This window comes from Ascaphus truei, chromosome 1, assembly GCF_040206685.1.
Source record: "Ascaphus truei isolate aAscTru1 chromosome 1, aAscTru1.hap1, whole genome shotgun sequence".
In the NCBI taxonomy this organism is placed as follows: Eukaryota; Metazoa; Chordata; class Amphibia; order Anura; family Ascaphidae; genus Ascaphus; species Ascaphus truei.
In genome coordinates, this window is record NC_134483.1 from 194081285 (window position 1) to 194098354 (window position 17070).

The 17070-nt window shown below is 41.8% G+C and overlaps 1 protein-coding gene across 3 annotated transcripts in view; it reads right to left on the bottom strand.

Moving 5' to 3' along the window:
- Positions 1 to 17070, bottom strand: part of SEMA4D (semaphorin 4D) — a 131600-nt gene that overhangs the window by 8608 nt on the left and 105922 nt on the right. For 2 of the 3 annotated variants that reach the window (XM_075599946.1, XM_075599927.1), the window contains one exon: positions 907 to 1110. In XM_075599946.1, coding sequence (XP_075456061.1) covers positions 907 to 1110 — 204 coding nt within the window. Of the gene's footprint in view, positions 1 to 906; positions 1111 to 12985; positions 13009 to 17070 lie in introns of those variants that run through there. The other variant, XM_075599937.1, reaches the window with a different exon arrangement.

The window sequence follows — 17070 nt, forward strand, 5'->3', positions numbered from 1 at the left end:
ACCTTGAAACGTTTACAGGACTGCAGTGGACACCATGCACATTAAAGCTGCAGTTCAGTCAATATCCTGCATGTGTTTTTTTTTAATAAATCAGTTCTGTGGTAAGAAAAAATACTTTTAGCATTTTCTGTTTTTAAAAAAACAACTTTGAAAGACCAATTTTCTTGTATTCTATTTTAACAACCATTTGCTAAGGCACTGCCCCTTCATGTCCTGTTATAAGCCCTGGCACACCCCTTTGTCAGCACTGCCCTCCCTCTAGCACATGTTAGTGCAGGAGTGCTCATGAATATTCATGAGCTTCTACTGAGTGACAGAAGCAGAGGAAAAACATATCCCATATCTAAAGATTTCACCAATCAATACATGGAGAATGAATTGACTGGCAGCTATACAGTTCTTTAGGTAATTAAAGATTGCCCACATGAAACTATTGAATTAAAAAAAAAAAAAAACTGAACTGCAGCTTTAAATCAGATGTTAATGCACACCCCCAATACTCAATGCAGAATGAAAACATATAGGACCATATTTACTGCTGCGTCGTAAGACACCTTCTGACACAAAAATACATCTTACAGCCAATCGGAGAATGGGCTATAAGGCATCTTATGGAATTGCTCCCTTTAGAAAATATTGCCCACAATACATTCATTGCCCATAACCCATTTTCAACTCTTAATTTGTTACAAAAGGAGGACGTTTTTCTATAGCTTTTATTATTTTCAGCCCATTGTTAAATGTACATACCGTTTCCATACTACATATGAAGTTCATATCTAAGTAGGGGACATGCTGCAGGTATACAGAACATGCAATGTGGTGTTACAAAGAATTATTTTGAATAAAAAGTGACCACCCTGCCGTGGTCCCAAATCCGGATGTGGTCAATGATTGAGTCATTACCTGACACAGTGATAAGAACTTTGGATGACTTCATTCCAGATTTCGATTTCACAGTGCAATGATACTCTGCATCTCTGGTGGCGATATCTCTAACCCAGCTGAGGAGGTGCACATTACCATCAGCTAGTGGGTGGATCTCTTCTCTTACACAGCTCTCCATTGTAACTCCATCCTTCTCCCAGGTAAAATGTGCATCTCCAGGACCTGCAGGGAGCAACAGCTTTAATGTAAAAAGAAAAACCCCACTGGAAATATGTTATCATTACACATGGTGCATATCTAGCTATCTGGATGAGAGATGAGATTACCATTGCATAAGTAATTACATTTCACTTTTAAACATACATTGAGTGATAAGAGAAGCCCTTTCAAGTGTCAATCACTTTGCAAACGGGTTGGAAATCTGTTATGAATTGTGTTTTTGCAGAAAAAACATAGATACATGTTCATGGCTGGTTTGTTACTTGTGTAGCCCCCTGTAAACAGGCCGGGTTACTAAATCTTCCTACTACTGCGGTAAGCCCTGTTAAGGTAGGCCCCAGTAGTAATCCTGGGTTTTCCCCCCTTGCAAAGCCCTGCCTGCTTGATTAATACAAGCCTGTCTCTGCTGCCGGCCTGTGCAGAGGGGAGGTCTTGTTGATGTCATGAGGGGTGGGGCTGACCAAACTTAGTAGCGGTTCCTGTGTGCTCTGGAGTCAGTCTGTCTACCCCCTGAGTTGCGAGAGGGGTGAGTCTGCTACTCCCTGAGTTGAGAGAGGTCAGAGGAGATGTTGGAGAGTCTGGCTGGACAGTCAGATAGTAAGAGAGAGTGTAGCTAGGTTCCTGAGGAGTAGGGCCTAGTAGTTCGGAGGTGGATCCATGCCTCTCACCCTGCTTAGGGGCTGAGGGAAGAGCTAGCCCCACCCGTGGCGCCCTTGGCTGCGGGTGGAGGCAGGGAGAAAGATACCCTTCAGACCATCCTGCGGAGAACGATCTGGTGGGAGAGGAGGAGGAGGCATATCGTGTACGTGTATTGCTGTGCTGCTATTACTGATCTGCCGACAGTGAGTACAATAAAGACTCTGTGCTTTCAACATTGTGCCGAGTGATTCTGGAGTGTTCACCCCGGGACCAACGGGGGTTCTTCTATAAGGGTCTCTTCCCACATCCCTGGGAATTATAGGAGATGGAGGCGCTGCACCATTAAGACCACATGGAGGCCAATACCTCAGAAGCCTGGTCCTGTCTCCCCCATAACATCGCGGGAAGCTCAGGCCCTCCTGTTTCAACAGGTTTGCACCACCCATCACCATGTAAATCTGCCCTCACGCACCCTAGATACATCAGTTGAGTCTAGGGGGGGGGGAGGGGGGGACAAGGGTTACACTTGGATAGATACCTACACAAGTTTGGATGGGTATCAGGCATAGTGGATATACGATCCATCAGAAAATGACAGGCTGGAATCATAAAACTTAATTTGTTGTCATTTATTGACAAAACATTAAAGATCTGTATCTTTGTAGTGGGGTGTTGTTCTCCGACAGTTATCACAACACTTGTAGACACTGGATCTCCAAGATCAACTGAAGTGGTGCGATGAACTGTGAATTTTTTTTGTAATACAGGAGGTATATTTATAGTCAGAGAGTGAGAAGGAAAAATATCTTAGTTAGAAAGTGTATCAAGTTATAGGAGGGAAGAAAGAAGTGCTAGGACAGGAGGTCAAGGTCCTATACTGGAGGGTGAGAATCTCAGGGGAAATGTGAGGATGTACAGTACCTCTCACGGAATGGGTGGTAGATGTCTATTTAGCTTCCAGTTGCTAAAGGCACATACAGTAAGGTAATGCAAACATTCATGCATATAATAGACACAAGGCTATACTAGCTTTTAAAGGAACCAAATAATCTAATAGGGTCTAAGCTTTCACAACAGATAGGAATATAGACAGACTGGGTTGTTCAAGTGAGTCTGATTACAAATCATTGAGTGGGAGCCGACATGTCTGACTCAATTTAACAGGAAATAAAGGTGGAAAGATTAAAAAAAAACACACCCTTGTGTATGATTGCTCAACTAGGGTCCAGACAGAGCTGAGAGCATCCTGTGTGGAAACTAATCATGATGATGGCATTGTGTGTTTCTTCTGTAGGTTATGCCTTATATCTAATAACATTAAAGCACGAATTTACAATTACATTTGCAAACACGGGTGTTCCAATGGCAGAGTAAATGCATTGCAAATTCAATTCTAAATGAAAAATCGTGACAACTTCTAACTGGTTCTATAAAATTTTACATCAATTAAAAAATTAACTTGCTCAGCGAAAAGGGAATATAAAATTGATCTCTTCTATGTAATACTGAATGATTGTTGCAGTTTTCTGCTGTTGCTATAGAAATAAATTAATGGGTGGGCGGGTTGCTCAAGCCCACCTTTTTAGTGCATCCTTGGTTTGGTAAGAGATGCCAACCTGTCTTTAGATATGCTTTGAGAAGACATTAATCACTAATATAAAACAGATCCAATCAAATAAAAAACCTGCTATTCTCACTATTTATTCCATGAGCTATTTACTTACTATTGATTAAGGTGCTTGTGCAGGTCTCTCAGTGTTCAGAAGATTAACATAGTTCCAGGAAAAATGATCCCATCTAAAAGAATATGCTGGAGAGGCCCGACTGATGAAGCTGCTTTGTGGTGGCACAGCAGTACTGTGAACACTGCTAGAACACTTGGTTCCAGCTGCTTGTCACCTTGGGAAGGTCACTTTGTATTTGCCTCAGGCACAAAAACTAGATTGTAAACCATTCGGGGAGTAAATTAGAAAACATCTATACTTTTTTTTTACACTCCTAATCAGTAATTCATAGAAGAGGCCCATTGAGCATTATTTACTGGTTTAGCACTTTTGCGGAACGAGCCACTCGGCAACAAGAGAGTCTAAAGGAACAATCTCACATAGCCGTCCAGAAAACAACCTTTTGTATGAAATGTAAGTGTCATTTGGGTTCTCCAAACAAGGATAAGAATGCAAATAACAAAGATGTGGCTGCTGTAATTGGTTTGGTAAATTAATTAGAAATGGAATGTATTAGGGGCCACTGAATGAGGAAGTGTTTGTCAATCACATTTTTCTTTCTCCTTAGCCCACACTGTCCTTATCAGAGAGCCAATCAAGACAGAGGAGGCTCTGGCTTTGCAAGAACTTGTTGAACACACAGTGACATCAGAATGAAGTAGCCAGCGGAAATCAAAACCCTCTCAAGTCTTAGCTCACCAGTTTTACAAACAAACTTTAACAAATTATTTGGCATCAATTACCTAGATGTAACCCGTTAACACTGCAATCAGTTCATGTTGGTCCTAAAACGGATTGCACCTTTAAAACAATAGTGGTAACTAGTCAGCCAACGGCAAGCAGGTATCCGAGAGTTAGCTACAAAAAACGTGGGATTTTAACCCTGGGTACTTACTGGTGCTCACCCTGCAGACATCATAACTTCCCCTGTATAAAGCTATAGTTTTTCTTTTATTCATCATTGTGCAAAGTATCTTCATGTGCTGCTCCTACCTCTGAACTTCCACATAATGTTCCTCGTTCTCCATATCTTAGATATGAATATTTGTGCATATTTTTTTTGGCGGGGAGGGGGGAAGAGTAGAAGTTGAGACACTGGTTTAGAGGCAGGGGAACCTCGTTTGAAACCTCGTTATATCTCCATATGTCCTTGAATAATTAATTTGATCTTTCTGTGCGTCAGACACCAAAAGTTAACTACTGTCCAGCTCAGTGACCAAAAAAGGCCGAAGGGGAAATTCCTCCAAGGACCAAAGTGAACTAATTCCATTAATGCAATTGACATGCTTAAGGGACTACATCTGGATGATTGATACCTAGTTTTCCTTTTATCGGACTTCTACAAATGGGAACTTTTTTTGCGGATTTGGATCTGCCTCGGATCGGCCAGTTTCCTTTGGTCCGCGAATTCCCACCGATCACTTTCCAAAAGAGCAATCCGCAATGTCGGATTTTTTTTCCAGGGACAAAGAACAATCCGTTTTCGAACTAATCTTTAAGAATCCATTTGCGGATTTTATTTAAAAAAAAACAAAAAAAAACAGAGACTTTTCTAATTTTATTAGCAGTCAACCGTTGTATATATGTGCTATGTTTTCATTTTTATATGTAATACTGCTGAGATTGTTTCATTGAACAGCGGAGCCATTCTTGTCATCAAGTTACTCAGTTGTGAGTTTATTTTAATAAAAAGCTATCCACGGTGTATTGATTTATACTATTTGCTAGATATATGGTAAAGTGTTATATATAAATCCTTCTGAGATTTATCACTATACTGATTTGGGCTTTAAAGAGTGTCAACTAAGTAGTTGTATATATATGTATACTGTATTTTTTCATCTCACCATTAAGACCATTTGGTGGATTCATATTTGGGTTATATATCTGGTTGTAGTATTCTCTTGCACAGAGGTGATATTGTTTATAACACAGTATGTTACTATACACTGTTTTCTATATTTTCTTTTCTCATGAAATCCATTGAGCACGAGTGAAGACCAGCGCCAAGGAGGACTCTTTTTTCACAAGGACTATTTATATGGGATTTGGATAATGGCTGCAGCCAATGCTCCTAAGCAGATATGCTTTTAAGTAGAAATGTTTCAAGTAGATATGAAGTTTAAAAAGGAAGACTATTGGATCACTCATCTCATCTCTTCTCTTTCCTCAGGTAAAACCATATTCCAAATTGTCTGTCCTGATATCCTCCCCTGCTATGTATTTAGTTCTATTTAGGTAAAACTATATTCCAAATGGTCTGTCTGTCCTAATATCCTCCCCTGCTGTGCATTTAGTTCTATTTAGGTAAAACCATATTCCAAATGGTCTGTCTGTCCTGATTTCCTCCACTGCTGTGTATTTAGTTCTATTTAGGTAAAACCATATTCCAAATGGTCTGTCTGTCCTGATTTCCTCCCCTGCTGTGTATTTAGTTCTATTTAGGTAAAACCATATTCCAAATTGTCTGTCTGTAAATCATCCCCCTACTGTCTTAATTTAATTCAGCTTTCACACTTGTGCAAGACAGCACCCACCTTAGGAAAACCATTTGCTTTAACGTCCCTCACATGTGCAAATTATGTTTGTTGTGCCAACCAGGTGACTTTCTAAAAGTATATAAGTAAACTCATAACAGCCATTGCTGCCTGCAGCCAATGCTCCTAAGCAGATATGCTTTTAATTAGAAATGTTTCAAGTAGATATGAAGTTTAAAAATGAAGTTCAAAAAGAAGTGGAAAAGTGGACAACACCTACTGCTTCTGATTCCTGCTTTTGATCTACGTTGGAAAGGAGGATATCATCTATCCCAGACTGCACATTTCAACACTTAACTATTGCTGTGATGCCACCTTTATTTTTTATATTTGCTGTAACCTCACTTATTTTCAAATTATGCACTTCCTTCCACCAGTCTCCTTATGTCTCTAACTCTATTCATATATCTCCATCTCTCCTTTCTTCCCCACTTCTCAGTTCACATGAACTCCTTTCTTACCTGTGCCCTCTGTCACCACACAGCTATACACCCTGCACTAAAACAATCCCCTACAAATCATCCTCACACATTCTCTTTCTTTCCATGCTTCTCCTCCTTGCTTCTGGGGATATCTCTCCCAATCCTGGTCCCTGCCTTATTTCTACTTGCGCTCGTCCTCGCCTCCCACATACAACTTTTACCCCTTCTGGTGTTAACCCCTCCAACCTCATACCCATCCCCTGCCACCCACCCTCCTCTCTCCCATTCTCCTGTGCCCTTTGGAATGCTCGCTCCCTCTCTAACAAGTTCCTCTCTGTGCATGACTTCTTTCTCTCTCACTCCCTGCTTCTCTTTGCTCTAACTGAGACCTGTCTCACTCAGTCTGACTCTGCTCTGGAAGCTGCCCTCTCTTATGGTGGCCTTTCCTTCTCCCACACTCCACGCCCTGATGGCAGGGGTGGAGGCGTGGGGCTCCTGCTCTCCTCTCTCTGCCGTTACTGAACCCTTCCTATTCCCCCCTCTCTTGATTTCCCTCCTTTGAGGTTCACACAGTCCAGATCTTCTCTCCTCTCCCTGTCCACGTGGCGGTCATCTATCGCCCACCTACCTCTACGTATCCCCCTTCTGTATTTCTCTCTCACTTTGAATCCTGGCTCTTTCTTTCTCTCCTCAGACTCCCCTGTTCTTCTCCTTGGGGGCTTCAATTGCCACATTGATGACCCCTCTCTCCCTTGGGCTACCCGCTTTCTTTCTCTAACCTCTTCTTTTGGCCTTCAACAGTGGACTGCAGCCAGCACCCACAAAGATGGACACTACTTAGACCTGGTTTTCACTAAAAAACTTCTCTCTCTCCGATTTCTCCATTTCCCCTTTTCCTCTCTCTGACCATCATCTCATCTCATTCTCTCTATCTCGCTTCTCCCCTTCTCCACCTCTGTCTACCCCCCGGTTCTGCAGAAACCTGTGCTCTATTCACTTACCTGACTTTGAGTCCACTTTACACTCCTCCCTCTCTCAGCTCTGCTACAGACCCTGACCTGGTCAGGAACTACAACTCTCCCTTGTCCTCCTCTCTTGATCTACATGCCCCACTTTCTCTATGCCGCACTCGCCCATCTAACCCTAGACCCTGGTTAAATTCCCAAACGCGCATGCTGCGTTCCTCCACTCATTCCTCTGAACGCCTCTGGAGGAAATCTCATACTCTCGCAGACTTCCTTCACTACAAATTTATGCTATCCTGTTTCAACCCTCCCCTCTCGCAAGCTAAACAAGCCTACTTTTCTTCACTAATCAACATGCACAAGTCTAACCCACGCCGACTGTTCTCTGTCTTTGATACACTACTCAAACCACCCTCAGCTGCCTCTCCTTCCTCCATCTCCGCTCAGGACTTTGCCGACTATTTTAAGGAAAAGGTGGAATCCATAGCTCACAACATCCCCTCTGTTTCTTCCTCCCATCCTACACCTCTTCCTAACTCTCCTCCTGCCTTCCTTGGCTCTTTTTCCACTGTCTCAGAGGAGGATGTGTCGCTGTTGATCGCCTCTTCTCCCTCTACCACTTGCCCTCTTGACCCCATTCCCTCCCATCTCCTAAAACCACTTGCTCCTACTATAAACCCTACGCTCACACACATTTTTAACTCTTCCCTCTGCTCTGGAACCTTTCCATCCTCCTTCAAACATGCAACAGTCATACCGTTACTCAAAAACAGCAAGCTTGACCCTACCTGTCTTTCTAACTATCGACCTTTCTCCCTCCTGCCTTTTGCCTCTAAACTCCTTGAACGTCTTGTATTCTCTCGCTTGCTCCATTTTCTCAACACCTATTCTCTCCTAGACCCTCTACAATCTTGTTTCCGCACTGCTCTCTCCACGGAAACAGCCCTCACTAAAATAACTGACGACCTCCATGCTGCCAAAGACAGAGGTCATTACACTCTGCTCATATTACTCGACCTCTCTGCAGCATTTGACACCGTGGACCACCCTTTTCTCCTTCACATTCTCCATACTCTTGGTATTCGGAACAAGGCTCTATCCTGAATCTCATCCTACCTCTCCCATCGTACTTTCAGTGTCTCTTCTGCTAACACCTCCTCCTCTATTGATCTCTCTGTGGGGGTACCCCAGGGCTCTGTCCTGGGACCGCTTCTCTTTTCTCTGTATACACTCTCTCTAGGTGACCTAATAACATCTTTTGGGTTTAATTATCACCTCTATGCTGACGACACACAAATATACTTTTCAACACCCGACCTTACACCTGCTGTACAAACCAAAGTTTCTGAATGGCCCTCCGCCGCCTTAAACTCAACATGGCTAAAACAGAGCTCCTCATACTTCCTCCCAAACCTAGCCTTACTACCTCCTTCCACATTACTGTTGGAACTACGATCATTCACCCAGTAGCCCAAGCACGCTGCCTAGGGATCACACTCGACTCCTCTCTCACATTCGCCATCACATTCGAAACATTTCTAAAACCTGTCGCTTTTTCCTCCGCAATATAACTAAGATACGCCCTTTCCTCTGTTGCTCGACTGCTAAAACTTTGACTCAGGCCCTCATTCTCTCCCGTCTTGATTACTGTAACCTCCTGCTGTCCGGCCTTCCTGCCTCTCACCTGTCTCCCCTACAATCTATCCTAAACGCTCCTGCCAGAATCACTCTACTCTTTCCTAGATCTGTCTCAGCATCTCCCCTCCTGAAATCCCTCTCCTGGCTTCCGATCAAATCCCGCATCTCACACTCCATTCTTCTCCTCACTTTTAAAGCTTTACACTCTTCTGCCCCTCCTTACATCTCAGCCCTAATTTCTCGTTATGCACCATCCAGACTCTTGCATTCTTCTCAAGGATGTCTTCTTTCTACCCCCTTTGTATCGAAAGCCCTCTCCCGCCTTAAACCTTTTTCACTGACTGCCCCACACTTCTGGAATGCCCTTCCCCTCAGTACCCAACTAGCACCCTCTCTATCCACCTTTAAGACCCACCTTAAGACACACTTGCTTAAAGAAGCATATGAATAGCACTGTGGATATTCTGAACACATGATACATAAAGCTTAGCCCCCTGCAGACGCACTTACCAGAACTCCCTCCTACTGTCTCTGTACGTTCTCCCTACCTACCAATTAGACTGTAAGCTCCTCGGGGCAGGGACTCCTCTTCCTTAATGTTACTTTTATGTCTAAAGCACTTATTCCCATGATCTGTTCTTTATATTATCTGTTATTTATTTGATTACCACGTGTATTACTGCTGTGAAGCGCTATGTACATTAATGGCGCTATATGAAGACATACAATACAATACAATGCAGGACATCAAAAATTAGGTGGATGCTCTAAACTTATTTTGTTTATATTTGATTGTATGTTTATTTAACTATAAGTTGTTTGTGAACATTCTTTTATATATATGATACATTATTGATTTTCTTTGGGTATAGCGCTATAGTTGTGTACTTCTCTAGTTGTGTATATATATACCCCTCAAACCTTCCTCCAAATAAATTAGGGAGACATGCCTATGCACATCTGAGATACCTGACTGGGAGATATTTAAATATACTTGCATAGCTATTAACATGAGTCTTATCCCACCCTTCCTAAAAGGATTTCCAGACCAATTGTATAGTCTTTTTCCACAGTCTTTGTATAAATTCTTCCGTTCGACCGAACCTTTGGTCATAGTACGGTGTTCATTCACCAGATGATTTTTTTTTATTCTTGCTTGATCTTCATGATCTTTGTATTTACTTCGTCTCTGTGACTTCATCTACGTCCAGATGGGTGCACATGCAGTTAGGTGAACCAGTTGGCGGAGGTGATGGTAATTTAGTTATTTGTATTAGTCCCAATTTAATCAGCGCTCTCTCCCTCCTCTGGCGTCTTCATCACTATTGTTGATCCATTATGCCAAATTACTAGATTGGATGGGAAGCCCCACCTTATACCTAATTTGGTAGTCTCATTTCCTTTGTGACTGCTTGCAGTTCCTTTCTTTTGAGCAGAGTGGCGGAGGCAAGGTCACTAAATATCTGAATCTGGTGACCTTCGAATTCTATCCATGCTTTTGACCTGGAGGCTTGCATGATCGCTTCTTTCACCATATAGTAATGAGCCCACTGTATGACATCTCATCTTATTAGGGTCAGATTGTTTAGTTCCCAAAGCCCTGTGCACCCAATTAGTAATGTATCTTCCATAATATCCGGAAGCATGATCTGGAAAAATCTTGCCACAAATTCTTCTAGCGCCTCTGGCAGTACAGTCTCTCGAATATTCCTTAATCTCAGATTGTTTAGTCTAGCGCCATTTTCTGAATCTTCCAGTGCTTCTGTCAAGGTGTTTACTTGTGCTTTTAAAGCTACCAGTTCATGGTCGGTGACATTTTAGGCTGAGGTCAGTTCTTCCGCTACTCCTTCCAGACAGTCCGTTCTTTCTCCCAGTCCATGCAAATCATGTTTTAGTTCAGATACTACCTTGGTCATTTCGATTTGCATTTTCTGCACCACGGTTTTTAATAGGTTATCTAGATCACCTTTGGTAGCGAGTCTGGCACTGTCATCAATTCCTCCTGCTACAGCTTCTGTGTGTAGTTTCAAGCCACCATCTTAGAATCCTGTGTGCTTCTGCGGTGTACTACTTAGGAAGACTTGTGATGCTTTTAGCGCTGCTTGCGTCTTTTCCGGTCACGGCTTCATCTCCCCGAGTGATCTGAAGCTGTTGTCGTCAGTTTGGCACCAGACCAAGATGCATGCAGTGGATTTTTGCTTCTATTAGTGTCTGGGACTGACAGAGCTCACTCAAGCGGCCATCTTGTCGGCACACCACGCATGCGCTCCCCTCTTTATATTCTAATAGAGATTAAATACAACATGTTTTCTGACACACACAATTAAAAACAAGGTGAAGCACAGTTGTGCCAGTGGTGCTAGCCATTAGCTGGTTTAACTCACACTGCTAGAACTGTGGCCTTGAAAAGCAGTGGTTGTGGGTTCTAGTCCTGTTGGGTCTGACACCAACTCTATATAGTTTGTATGGAAATCCTTTTAGCAAGTGTGGGGCAAAACTCATGTAAATATACAATGCAGTCATTAGCATATCTCCCAGCCAGGTACCTTGCGTTCCTTTTAAACATTTAAAAAAATATATATATAGAGAGTTGATTGATAGATAGAGGGAGAGATAGAGATCTATTTATTTTTTTTGCAAACAGATTAAGAATATATTTACAGATTCTTAAAAATTCGGCCAGATTGTATTCAATTAAGGATTGTAATGAATTCACCTAAATTTATAAGTATGCAATCCGCATGTAGATTTTATATTGCAAGGCGGATTTTATCAAAGTGTTCCACAGACCTCCGGGAAACAGATTTGGACAGTTTCGTCCATCCCTACTGACATCTATAAGTATTTTCCAATTTTTTTCCCCCCCGTATGTAAATGTGGTGAGCTGAGACGGAGCAGTTTTATTTCCTCTGGCTGCTCCTTTTTGTCTGATGTCATTTTGTGTTCACCAAGTGTTTCTACAGCCATAGCCGCCTCTCTTCCCCTCCCCTTATCTTTATTGGTTCTCTGATAAAGTCAGATTAGGTTAAGGGTAAAGAAACAACTGATACACAAGCACCAGAGGCCCATACAATTCAGTTTGTAATAAAGTACCCCAAAAAATAAGGCAGGCAAAATGTGCTATTGGTGAGGCAGTTAGATTTGTTTAGGGAAGCAAATTAAACTGTTAAATGCTTTGCAAAAGGTAGCTTCCTGGCCAGCTAGATGGGACTGCCCCATTAAACACACCATAGCACTTTCATCAAACTTCCACATGCAAGACTGCCAAAACTTTGAACACATCACAATGATGCACCCATTGAAAGCCTGCCCACTCCTTGTCAGTGAGCAAGAGAGCATTACTAATGTTCAAGTCTGAAGTTAGGACCAAGCACGAAGTTGTAAGATCTCTGAGGTTAGGATTCACTTTGCCAGAATATTCTCCTATACAGGAGGTCCTCGGTTATCCGCCAGAATCCATCCTGGAATCTGCGTCGGATAGCAAATCCAATGTTAATTGGCGGCAGTGAGGGTCGGATAATCCGTTCCTACGTCGGATAATGCGTTCGGCGGAATGCATTATGACGCAATGGATCACGGAACGACAGATAGCGAGGACCACGTGTATAACGAGAATCAAAAGCAGCAATGCGGGATATTCAGCAGTTTTGACTTCAGCATTGGATTAAGTGGAACTGCCCTGAGCCACTTGTAGAGGATATTTTTGTGAGTTTCTTCAAAGGACGTTGGTATTTACTGTGTTACAGGTTACACAAGACAAGTTATGACCAGTCAAAAATATGTTACTGATTATATGGCATCTTTCTTTGAACTGTGTACAAAGGTTCTGAAAAGGGACTCTGAAAATGCATATCAAATTATTGTGAATTGCTCTGGTCTGTGTTTGAGTGTAGAAGTTAAGTGTTATTTAAAAAAAAAAAAAAGATACAGCTTTACAACAATATATTACTTACGTTCAGCAATCCAATATTGAAAGCTTGCGGGATTAAAACAAAATTAAATTCAAGGAACAGCTTTGAAAGAGGAGCTAATAAATTCTACTTACCGTATTTTAAAAATACCATACAGTTCATTTGACAGTTAGAAAAAAGCTACATTTCATGAAAAAGTGAACTCCAGAATCCACATGATGTAATAGAAGGGAGAAAAAACTGGATAATTTCAGATCATTCAGGAAAACTTAATAGTACAATCATTTTATTTGGTATTTTCTGAAAAAACACATGGTTCACAAGAGAAAAGAAAATGTGGAGGGAAATAGAACAAGTGAAAGTAGCGCAGAATGTCTACACAGAACAAATAAGAACCAGATCCTTATATTTTATTTGGAAAAAAAAGTAACCCCTTAGCTGAAATTATAGGAAAGGATTCATATTGGACTACCTGTCAGGAGTAAAATCGATCGGAGATCAGATTTTATGAATCAGTGGTCTCAGCAAACATCTCTTACAATTTCCAGGCCCTTATTTACAGTCTAATTTCTGCCTATAGTCTTCATGAAATGTTAATAATGACAAAGTGTATTGCAGAATTAAACACACTTTAAACAGGCTTCCTATTTGAGACAGGTGCCCAGGCTTCTTCAGCAAAGCACAAAAAGCATTTAAATTATTAATAAAAAAAAAAAAGTGAAGACTGCTCAAGGTCACAGGTAAAAATAGCAGGAAGGAAGCTGTAGCCGCATAGTTCTCAATATAGTGAAAGGCAAAGGAATAGGTGAAAACATTGCACTGAAACGTATTCTGTAAATAGTTTTCTACTGCCCACCTTTCTTCTTTCTTTCAGCTGCAATTGTACTGCACACAAAATGTTGCACCTGTGTCTTCCCTTAACGCAGCAAAACATGTGAAATCTTATGGTTTATAATAATAATTTAAAAAAAAGAAAACAATTGTATAGTATTAGATAATTACTTTTTTTTATATTCAACTCAATGCCATTTTTAATGAGTTTTAATCATCCTTTGATTTCGATAGGTTTTAACCCACTTCCCAAGCAGTGCAAGACGTTTGACAAAAAATGATTACAAACAGGAAAGTGTTGCAATGTTTCCAGCAGTTTGAGCTGTACACTGTAACAATAAAGTTACCTTAGTAATATCAGGATACATTGTAGCTGCTGAGTTACACTGACTGAACGATTGATTGAAACTGAAAGGTGGCCATTATGTTAGCCACACAATCAGGATTTTTACAGATTTATAACAGGAGCACCAAACGATTGCCAGCTAAGGTAATAATGTAACATTATATCTTGCCACATGTTTTACATATACAAATAAGAAAAGCAACAACGGGAATGTAGTATTGCTGCTTTAACAAATGTTACTTTCCAGAATCATCTCAATAAAATAGCAATAGCCATGTTAATGTAATGCTACTTGAAACCAAACCCTGGCTATCTTGATTGTGTGTTATTTCCATTCCTTTAATCTCCTGAAGACCCGAACCCGCAGCTTTATGATTCGCTGCCCTGACACAAGAGAACTCTCTTCCCATGAGTGCTAAAAGCCATGTCTATACATACTGCCCTATACTGTCCCGGCCAGCTTTATTCTAAAGCTTGCCGGGTGCATAGCGGGCAACCGCGGGACTTTTCTCCGTTTAAAACGGAGTTTCCCGCGCGGCGGCCGCTTCAATAGATAAGCGCTAATGGTGCTTATTATTGAAAGCGCCCGAGGCGCGGGAAAACCGGCCGTAAACGGCCGAAGACAGCCGCGTGCCGTCCGCAGCTGTTTTTAAACTGCGGAGGCAGCCGCATTAGTTTTAAGCTGGCCGGGACAGTATGTATGCACACACCGCTGTCTCTTACACATACAAATGTACAATGTAATTCTATCCCTATATACCAGTAGGGACCACATAGTATCTACACAAATTAATAGTAATGCAATACCCTTTTACATTTCTACACCTACCCACATCATTGGTATACACTCCCACACACCATTTGTAAAGCGCTGTGTACACTGTGGGTGCTTTATACATTTATATACACACACACACACACACACACACACACACACACACATCTACATCACTAACATTCAGGGACCATTTAACACCTTAATGCATAAATCGCATACTGCACAGGGAGGAGGGATAGGCTTCAGAGATACATTCCATGATGCACTGTTTTTAAGTGAAGACCTTTCTTCCTTTATCCATTGTAACACCGCCAGAAGAGATCAGTGTATCTCGAAAGCTCGCCCAAATAAAAGCATTTAGTTAGCCACAGAACAGTATTGTCTATACGTTTTTTTATTATTAAAGCTTGGCTAACATGGTACAGATACACATATACATGTATACACACACACACACACAGAGACACACAGCTTGACAAATTACCCAAAAAGCTACTCGCCACCTAGCCCCGCCCCCACTTTAAAAAAAATGGAATAAATTCCTAAGAAGAACTAATAACATTCGTTTTTGACATAAGTTTATTTATACTTTACTACAATTAGTCCTTGTTACATAGTAGATGAGGTTGGAAAGAGACATACCTTCATCAAGTTTAACCTATGCCAAATTTAGATGACAGATACTTTATCCCACATAATATCCCTACTTACAGTATATTAATCCAGAGGAAGGCAAACAAAAAACCCCAGTGACATATTATCCAATGATCGCTCATAGATGGAAAAATAAATTCCTTCCCGACTCCAAAAATTGGCAATCGGATTTCTCCCCGAATCAACATCCTTCCTACAGTATGTTTACCTAGTTATCATATCCCCTCTTAGACGTCTCTTTTCTAATGTAAGGCCATGTCCATGGAGGGTGCGTGCGCCCGCACGAGGGACTTCACGATTCGCTCTAACTGGAGCAATGTGTGCCCTGTAGTTGGACGCGCTGAGGGGGGCATGTCGTGGGCGTGACATCACGGAGCTGGTTCGCCATCATTGGGCGAACTGTTCACGGGACCCGGCCATTGCACGAGAAAACAGATTTTTCTGTTTCCTCACGCATCGTGAGCACCGACGCCTCGCGGTCAACGTGGACGCGACCTAATTTAGCTAGCCTCTCCTCATAGAAATACATTTATTATATTAACATTTATGAATGAGAATTTATTTCAAAATTTACAGTATATTGAGGAAGGCAAACAAAAAAACCCAGTGACACATTATCCAATGATATCTCCTAAGGGGAAAAATACATTCATTCCTGACTCCAAGAATTGGCAATCAGATTACTCCCTGGATGAACATCCTTCCCATGTTTACTGATTAGGTATATCCCTGTATATTTCCTTTCTAAAAAGATAGCAACCTTTTTTTTTGGACGATATCTGGTGGATAATATATAGCTTTCTTCTACGCAGAGCAGTATATAAAAAATGGCACAGGGGGTCTCTGCTGCACAGAGCTTAGATAGAAGTAGAACAAAAAGTTCACAGACCAGGGCTGCACGGTGAGAACTTGAATCAGGGAGAAAATTCTTCAAACGCTCACAAAAATGAAGACATTGGTATTCATATAACTGCACAGACAGAAAAATATATGCATCATGAACAAAGTTCTTCCATTATGAATATGTGAGTGTGATACAAACCAAATCGTGTCTCCTACGATCGATAGTAGCGGCTACAAATGTGCAAAGGCAATGTGTCCCCGGTGAGACCGGTCGGCAAAGGGAGTGAGAGGGGGAAAGACCGGACTGCGCCGCGGAACACACCTCTTCAATGACCTGAGTGGCAAAGGTACCCCTCACTTCCTTCATGAACCCCTCTCCATGTAAAACCTCATACAGTGATACGTCATATAGTGATATAGCAAAGCATAAGCCACTGTTTAATGCATCAGTTCCATAGGATAGAAGCAGTGTCTGCATGAGCAGTCCCCTGCAATACTCACAGTTTCTTCCATCTGTGCTGCAGGAGTGTGGGTAACACGGAGAGACTATAGCCGCGTCCTGACAATTCTTATCCACCAGGTTCTTCCCATAGTAATCCCACGACATGGCAGCAGCAGGGGCTGTGCAGTGAAATCGGGGGGACAGGAGCCTCCGGGGACCAGCTGCGCGGTGCT